At 35.3% G+C, this 9,865-nt stretch overlaps 1 protein-coding gene across 7 annotated transcripts in view; it reads right to left on the reverse strand.

Moving 5' to 3' along the window:
* The window catches only part of LOC100740860 (aryl hydrocarbon receptor nuclear translocator homolog), a 47,937-nt gene that overhangs the window by 29,651 nt on the left and 8,421 nt on the right, over positions 1-9,865 (reverse strand). Inside the window, exon 1 of one of the 7 annotated variants that reach the window (XM_024366383.1) lies at positions 9,750-9,859. The exons of the other annotated variants lie outside the window; for them this stretch is intronic. Coding sequence (XP_024222151.1) covers positions 9,750-9,793 — 44 coding nt within the window. The 5' untranslated portion in view covers positions 9,794-9,859. Of the gene's footprint in view, positions 1-9,749; positions 9,860-9,865 lie in introns of those variants that run through there. 7 annotated transcript variants of the gene reach the window in all.

Here is a 9,865-nt window from a genome sequence, read left to right on the forward strand (position 1 = left end):
GCCCAGGAGGCGGTCCATCGTTCTCCGACTCCGGGACTCTTATCCGTTCTCCGCCGACCTTATTGGTCACCGCCTCCCCGATCGTTCCTGCCGACCCTCTTCTTGTACATACGCCGACTTCTTGCACCGAGTTTTCCGCGAGCCACGATCGCTATACAAGATTCTGTAGAGTAGAGTGAGTGAGGTTGGCTGGAGACTCGGGTTACTTGGATTAGCTAAGTGCTGATTCAACCCTTTGAATGTTTAATACTTGTAGGTGATGAGTAACTCGTTTCAGGATTATTTAATTTATTCGAGTATCAATTGTGATTTGTATCGGATTTATAGTACAGCTCTATTTGTCGAAATAGAATTTTAGTTAATAGCCAATTAAAGTTATATTTCTGTTGAAGCTTGTCTGGGCTAGCGCTTATCTGAATGTGAGCCGTTTTTGTACAAACGAACAGTCATCGATAATGGAAACAATCAGTGACTTTTCATTGTTTGTCTCCAAAGTTCACATAGATAGAATTCCACTGATTTCATAGAGCTTCGCCGAAGAGTTTGGATTATTTGCATCAGATAACTGGAGGTTAAATCTTTGAATGACAAATATTTATAGAGGACCAGTGATTTGTTTCAAAATAATTTAATGTAATGTTCTTTGTTTTTAGTATTAAACACGATCTGCTTCGGATTTATAGTAGAACTGCATTTATTGAAACGAAATTTTTGGGTAGTACTCGATTAAATGCACATCTGGCAACACGTGACTGAGTCTGCTTATCGTGAAATCCTACGATATGAACGACAAATCACAATTACCAAATACAATAATAAATACAACGGTATATCAATACTATATATAGCCACTGTACATTAAAAAACTTGTCAGAGAGTATTCGTCAGACTCAATGTCATCAACATCGCTCCAATACCTGTTGCACCCTCACAGGAACTCTCACCCTCGAATTCAATGAACCGATCACTCACGCCTCTTTCCACCTCTTACCAAAATCTCCTCACACTCTCCTCTCTTCCTTTTTGCTCGATAAAAGCGTAGCAAAAATAGAGCAATTTATCTGGATCGTTTCAGTTCGTTAGTCATAGCGGAACGGTTCGACGAATGGAATTACTTCCAGGCAACAATAGAATCACAGGAAACAAAAAGGGAGAAACAAGCGTCGGAACGCACGTTCGTGCGAAGGGTGGATTTTCATCGGTTGCCAGAAAATTTCTGGGTCGTTTTAGGTCGTCCGGACCGCGACGAAAGATACAATGAGTGGACGAGAATCGGGGTTTGAGCTTCACGGTAGAATGGAACGAAAACGACGATGAAGGGGAACATTCTCACGGCTGAGGAAACTCTTATTGTTGTTTCCGATACAAGTATAGGGGGCTCGCCTCGAGCGGAAAGTCACGCGACCAAAACGCAAAAAGGAAGAGGAAATTAGAGGGAGATCCGCTTAATTGCCGGCGAAACGTTTGCTACCACCCTGTTCATGCACCGTGTAACTGCTCTATCGACTCTGACTCCCACTTTCTACCTATAATCTCATTCTTTTCTCTCATTTTTGTTACTACACGCTCGTTTAAAAACGATTACGCCACTTTCGAAGCTGTTTAGGCTAAATTTTGGTTGCCGGGTGAAAAGTTTTTTAATTAGTGGGTGGTCGGTTGTTTTTAAGAGGGGATGTAATTAATGAAGTTTCACTCTGTTCTGAACATCGTTTGGAGAAAGAAGAGTTGCTATCTATGTAACTAGCTTTCTTAACTACGTTATGGTCTTTGAATTTTTATATTCCAGACTCGTTCTCCTTTTAACGTATAAAAAGATTCGTATTGCTTGGAGGTAGAGTTTGATACAAGAATGAAACTCTTAATCGTAAGACTTCCGTATTTCTCTCTTCATAAGAAACTTTTCAACGAAATGATCCTTAAAGATAAATTCAAACGATAAATAATCGCTATTATTCAGATAATATAAACAAATTTACTAAAGGGTAAAATGGAATATATTTACGCGAAGCCTTGAAGGAGGATTATCAGAGAACGATAAAAATTCAACGAGAAGAATCTGTGCTGGATAGTGTTATCGGTGGATTCCTCTTAAATACGATGCAGGAAACACAAGCTGTTCCGATGGTAGCCACGAGCTGTCCGCCTAATGCCAACCAGCTTAACGTGGTACGCGTCGACCAAACAAAACCCGGTGCTCGCGGAATTCGTCACGTAGTAGAGATTTGTGGCCGTTCGCGAATTCACGCGGCCGATTACCAGATCATTACATTACGTAACATCCTAACCAAGGAGAATTCTTCGCCTCGGCCCTGTTGTTTTTAGGACGGTATACTATAATGCCGGATAACAAAAAATTTCATATTGATACATTATGAACTTTAGTAAATTTTATATCTTACATATCTCTTAATCTATTTTCAATTTCGATATTTTATATATACATTTTATACATATACTTTCATTCTACATTTAGACATTTTCACCATCGACGGCAGACATCTAATCTGTGATGTACTTAATACTATATTAAATATACAAATGAATAATTTAATGTTTTTAATGAAATTCAAAGTCTGTTTAAAAGAAAAATACCACAAGCTGCTCGATCAAAGTATCGCTGCTTTTTATGACTTCTATTGGGCCATCTATTCGGTTGGCAACTAAGTGATTGCGGATTTTGTCAATACCACGTAATGAGAAATTAGCACCAAAAAAGGAGGACGTTCTGTGAAATTGCTGCGTGACGACGGTGGACCACACATTGCTTCTACTATGAAAGACGTCATAATGAGTCTTGCTCCGCACGTCTTGCAGCAGCCAGCTTATTCGCTAGACATTACTCCTTCGGATTACTAATTGTCGGATGCAACGCGCCTCGTCCGATACCCACTTTCAATTAGAAGATCAGACGCGAAAATCACCTGACGATCGGATCTTGTCTAAAGACGCAGCATTTTTCCACCATGGAATTCATCATTTACCTGATAGATGGCTCAAAGTTATAGAAAGCAACGGCGCAATACATTTTGATTGGACAACTTGCTGCACTTTTTTTAAAATAAATTTTGAATTTCATTGAAAAATTTGGTTTATTTATTTGTATATACATTATTTATTTATACGCGTAATATTTATTCATTGCTCTTATTGATGGACTATGTCTGTATATTCATATTTTTATGAACGCAATCAAAGAAATTGAATCTAAATACAAATTTGTTATATACTTTGAACGTCATAATGAATATTTTTTATATTTTTCTGTGTTATAACATTAGGTAGATGTTTTACGTTTAAATTTCTTACGAATGTTGAAATTAAAAAAATGTTTAATTTAAAGAAATCTATCTTTATTTTTCATAATTGTATACGAAATCCTAAATAAAAACTTTATCTAATTAATATGACAGTAACAGATCGTTCGATATATCATCTAATTTACAATAGACGCTTTCCTCTCGAGGAGTCGTTGAACCGGATGAACAGACGACGAGAAAAGTGTGTTTCAAGATTGAGGCGGCCGTGCTTATTATTTTCGTTCATAATTAACTGCTTATTAGTAACGCTCGCTAAACGCATCGCGTAATGCATATTTATGTCATACAACGTGTATCGACACGCATCTTCATACGAGCCATGATTGTTCAGCAAAATTAACGTATTACAGACGAATAATTCCTGCGTCTAACATACGCGAATTAAAACCTCAACAAAGAATCATTGTTACAAATATCGTACCAACCGAAGAAAATTTATTTTAATGCTTCAATCTAACTATTAGATTCTTGCATAAGATCCAATTTATTTTAGATTTAATTCTTCAATCGAAAGCGAAACTCCATTCATTGAGAAGTGCAGGTTTATTTATTAGAATGATGATTAATGTATTTATTGATGCATTATTTAAAAGGTAAGAGTTTATGAAAAAATATTAAATGGTTTATTTTTCTTAAATGCATTCTTTTGTAATCCCTTCTGATCTTTTATCAAGCTTAACGGTTAATATTTCCTTTCCATTATTATTCTTGTGTTAGGCTTTCGCTCATTATAAGCTTAGGTAATAAACGGCATACAAACGTATTATAAGTAGAAAAGTACTATCTTTTACTATAAAAAAAGTATACCAGTACGTACTATAAGTAACTATTTTTCTTCTTTGTTGTCTATAGTGTTGATTTACACTATCCCTTTAAATGTTATCTCTATCCTTGGTAGTTATTGGTAATTAATATCGCATCGTCCTAAAATGTCATAAATGAAGGTATACTCTCTCAGTATTCGATGCAAATTATAAATATATGAAATGCTGGAGTTTACTAAACGACTAGTATTTCACATATCAACATATGGTAATCTAACATATCAACATATTGCTATTCTCTTTTTCTTATATCAATAACTCACATCAAATTTACCTTAAATTTGTTTCGATTAGGTTTAGAAGATAGTTAAAAATTATTTTTATACCTACGCAAGATCCTAGTTTCTATCTTGTTGTTTATTTCTATTTTAATATATCAAATAAGTCTCAGCCTAGCACAGTATGATTTGGCTTAGCTTTCCACCAGATTTCCGCTTTAAATTCCTTTTCCGAAAGAGCATTAGACTAAGAAACGACCCAAGTTAACAGATTAGAACGCTCGTTAAAGAATTATAAAGGAACAGTACACAGAAAAGAAGAAAGAAGAGGAACGAAACGGAGAAAGAGAAACGAACTGCAATCCATGGAAAATCAAATCACTTCTCGTGCCATCTCTTTGAGATGGTCGAGAGACAACGATGATCTCGTAAAAACTAGCCAGATCCCCGACTGATACATCATCAAGGCTACGAGAAGATTCGTTCGTGACGCGGCTAACCGTAAGAATGTCCGGGAACAGTAGTTGACGAAGAAGACGAGGAACAGGAAGAAGAAGAAGAAGAGGAGGAGGAGGAAGAAGTCGATGGAGCGTGACTCGGTCGGATTCGACGAAAGTGAGAATAAACCGGCGAGGATAATGGCCAGACGATGGAAAAACCGCGTGGAGGATCGCGGAGGTGGCAGCGATGGTAGCAGGGAAAAAAAAGCCCCTTTCACGGCTCTACCACCGGCAACGACTGCCCTTTCGATAGATCGAGTTTTTACACGATCGTAGAAATGCCAATGCTCGGCTACCGCTGTTCAGGGTCTCTTTTCGTTTCCAACAAAGGGATCTTTATACCCCTGTTGTCGACGTGCGAATATAGAAAATAGCAATAGCTGGAAAGCGAAACGGGTTATCCGATGTTCCTCTTTTCTTTTTTGTTCAGTTCCCTCTTTCTAAGATGGGTTTGAATAAATGAAATTAATTTAGGAAGAGGAACGAGATTAAGGATAAATTTCTAATTTTGTCAAATTTCTTGCAACTTAGGAAGAGGAACGAGATTAGGGGTAAATTTGTAATTTTGTCGAATTTCTTGCAATTTTTTTAAATTAACACATCAGTATTCTTGCGAAATATTTTGAGACTAAAATATTTCTTATTCGTCATCTTCGTTTCTTTTATCTGTTCCTTTTTCTATTTCGATACTCTTTTTAGTCTTCTGTATTGAATGAAATTAATTGCATTTAATCAATTACATATTACAATCAATTTCACAAATTAATTCCATTCATTAAGTTACATAATTTCATAAATTAATTTCACTTACTCAATTACATACTTTCATTCGTTCAATTAATTAATTTCGATAATTAATTTGATAAATCAATTTTATGTACTATTTATACCGTCTAAAATTCTGTGCTTTCGTTTTGATCAAACGGAAATTAAACGGGAAAAAGATTTCGTAGAAACGACATCGCGTTGATTGAAAAACAGTCACGCAATAAACATTATAACTCCGGAGGTATCGGGGGGCCGAAGTATGAGGAAGTCGTACGCGTACGCACATTCGTTTTTTAGTCCTTTTGTATATATAATGAACTCTGCCGTTGGTTACACAAGACATTGTACAATAATGAAGCAATTTACTTCCGCCAAAACGTGACATTATTTATAATCCGCCCAACCGACGTGTTTTGGATATCATTGTAAAAAATTTGCCGATCTTGTAATAAACAGTTTACATACCATCTACAAGTATTATGTCCGACATGTTGTAGGTTGAAAATCACATTGAAAAAAATTTAATTGTGTTCATTTAAGCAATGTTACCTTTTATGATTTTTTATAACGGTATAGAAATCAAAGAAGATATGGAAAATATTAAGAAAGCTGTAAAGAGTGGATTGATTAACAAAATAGTAAATAGTAAGCAAGCAAGTAGTAAATACGAGGAGAAATATGAAACGATACGAATTACAAAAATTGCGATAATGTAAAGAAAACTTTCTATATAGAGGAAAAAACTTTATCATTTGTTTAGAGAATTTGGATAGCTAAATTTAAGTGTCGCAAGCGTTAAAGATAGGAAAAAGGTACCAAAGCGATTAAAACCGCTTTAAAAGTTATCAGTTCATATTCTTAGTCGTTGAAATTTCCTTTCTCGGAAATTTATTCGAATAACGCATTTGACAAATAGTACAGTACTTGCTAATCTTTTAATGTTGATTAGTTTCTGCAAAATATTACATTCTATCTGCACATTTTTTCTCACAATAGTATATAAGTCAGTCACATCGCTGAAAATTTGTTAGACCATGAAATTTATTTCGTTTTAATCGTTCTAAAAAAATTTAGTAACCGACGTAATCATAATCGATGACCACAGTCACGGTAAACATGTTAAATAAGAAATCCTTGTTAAAAACAAGACGAGAAAAGAAATGAAATAAAAGAAGAGAAGAATAAAAATACCAGAGTAACATGGTAATAGTGCACTGTAAATACGTTTTCAAATTCGCTATCTATTCTATAATATTCGTGTTTCCGTTCACGTGATGACGGTAAAGCGATTTTACGACGGTCCACGCTGTTTTTACGCGGATTTCGCCGATAATCCAACTATCTCGATTCAAAAGCAACAGTAGTAGCTACCGTTTCTGGCCAATCGTCAAACCACGCAGAATTATTACCAATACGGCGGGACTGTTTTGTCACTGATAACACGGTACGTGATAATTCTCATGTAGAAACTCAGCATTCGACGATGCTATTTCGACGATCGTCGTCCGTATCAAAGTTCACTTGGCCAATTAAGGCACTCCTTTCAATCGTCTCTTATGATTCTGTCCTCTTATCTTACATTGTTCTTTCCACGATTTCGAGTTTCCTGTTGCATCATCAAAACAAATCGATTTGTAGATCGAATACTTTCTGAAAACATTAATCGAGTTTTGATTAATTTCAGAGATAACAGGTGGATTTTAATTTTACTCGAGTGTTTGATTGTTCAAAGTTTGAGGGAACGATTGCAACCAAGTACAAAGCATTGATCATATTTAACTCTTTTTAATAGGTTCGCGAACGTATCAACGATCAATGTGGATTAGAGGGGTCAAATTGAGGAATTTCGGAAGTTTTAGATAGCAAAGTCGCATAGTTTCGATAGCACATAGATGTTTCAGAGATGGTTAATGATTTTTATCGATTTAAATAATTCGACAAAAATGAAATATAGAAACCAACGAAATTCTGCAAATGGACTAACATAGAACAGAGAAGAAAATTAATATTTCCTTTACCAAAATTCCACTTCCTGTTTCCTTTTTTTTTATATAATACTTACTTACAATACTCTTCTAATCTTTTCTCCAAATTTCCACCAAATTTTTTATAAAAATATAATAAAAGGAAGAAAAATGACGAAACTTGAAACTATTGTAGAAACGATACTAATTCTCCAAAAGAATTCATAGAACAGAAAAAGAGAAAACTAAACTTTCCTTCGCTAACAATAAGACTTGTCTCATTTTTCCAATATCTCTTTAACTTTTATTCGGATTTCCATCATAATGTAAATATAAAAATTCTCCCTCTCCCACCAAAAAAAGAAACGAAAGAAAACTGATAATAGTTCGAACTAGAAACGATAAAAATTCGCTGAAAGGACACACGTAGAGTAATCCCCGAAGTGGTTCAGTTAGAAATCCGGATTACTTTCGCGATAATCCTCATTGTCCGATCTATCTGGCATAAATCGACACGGTAATGGTCTGATAGAAGAAATTCCCGAACGGTAACCGCAGAAGTATCCCCCGTGGGCTATTGATTTAAGGGAATAGCGAATCCATGACCGCTAACACACGCTTGCCTCTCTCAATTTCAATAAGCAATTGCGAGAACAACGGTCACGATTTCAACGTGAAACTAGATCGTACACGACGCAGCATAGCTTGGAATTCTTTTGCCAGTCTCTCTTGTCCTTTCGGATCTCATTTTTTTTCCCTCCTTCTTTACTTTATTTCCTTCGTTAAACATGCAGAATAGTCATTTACAATTTAGAATTCATGTCCTGATACTGACTTGACCACGTGTTTTCTATCGAGAACGATTTGAGGAGAGATAAACTAAACAGATAGAAAAAGGAATGAGTTGTTAATAGATCTGAGAATGTAGTCGTTTCTTGTTGGAATTTCCGATAGAATTGGTGGAATGGAAGCTTTCTATGGAGTTGAGATTTAATGTGTCGTAATATTATTTGTAATTATTTGAATTTTGTAATTTCTTTTCCCTAATATTAGAAATACAAGAAATCTTGAGGATAAAGAAATATATAATTATTTTCAAAATTGTTCGTTCTAAATTCTTCATTTTATTATACTGCCGAATGGTCAATAGCTACATAAATATTTTTAGGTATTATTTTAATTTATTCTAATAACACTGCATTGCTGTGAAACAACTCGTTAATAACAATTGTGAATTCCTATTCTTCTTGTTAAAAAGATATAATTAATCGTCATTTTTTTCGTCATAAGAAAAGAAAAATTCAATCGTAAAAAGCTAAGGGGATTTAGCGATTATGTAAATCTTTCTACAGACGCATATTAAAGTGTTGGAAATTAGAGTGTTAGTAAGCAAATCATGAGTTGAAGTATATAGTGGAAGTGATTCACATAATGATATTGTCACACAATGCAAGTTCTTTGTTTAAAGGAAAGATGCAGTGTTCCTTTTTGTAAGGCCGCATCTTTTTAATCAAAGAGAAGACCAGACCAGGGCAGCTTCATAAGCATATGGGTCAAGAATTCACTTGGCCATCTTCTCGTGCTAATTATAACTATTCTATATCGATTACGCCGAACTGCGCGGTTTCTTTTTTTAAGAAAATAGCCTATTTCTTCAACGGAAATTCTAACAATAAACATACTAAATACCTAAAGAACTAACCTACGTAACTGAAAATATTAGCTTCATTTCGTCAGAAAAATCAAGTCACCCATCCATCAAGATTATCTCTGATCTCATTTAATTACAAACGAATTAGAAGCCAAACAACAACACATTAAATAGATTAAAATTTGTTTTCCACTCGATAGCTAATCTTCAACATTCTCAAGCTCTTCTCATACTCGCCTTAACTAAACTACGTTCTTTCTATCATTTCCGACCCGATGTTGTTTCTTAATATTAAAAAATATTTCAAATTCGATTAAAACCCGAAAAAAATCGTCACTGGTACGTTCCTTCGTCTCAATTTTACGTCGAACATTTTCTTAAAACACTACAAATCCTTTTCGTCGCTAACATGATAGAGACTCGAGTATTAAAATTCGAGGATCGTAGCAGAATTAAAATCCGGAGTCCCAAAGGAATGTAAGAAAAAAATCGAAATACACAAGTTACCTCCTTCTTTTCGACTGTTGCGCGTCCCCATGGGTCTGTTGCATATGATGGGGCGACAGGTTAGGCCCGTAAGAGAGCAGCTGACCTCCGGCGCTGGGACACGCCGGCGGAGGCGG

The sequence above is a fragment of the Bombus impatiens genome, unplaced genomic scaffold, assembly GCF_000188095.3.
Source record: "Bombus impatiens unplaced genomic scaffold, BIMP_2.2 scf_0217, whole genome shotgun sequence".
In the NCBI taxonomy this organism is placed as follows: Eukaryota; Metazoa; Arthropoda; class Insecta; order Hymenoptera; family Apidae; genus Bombus; species Bombus impatiens.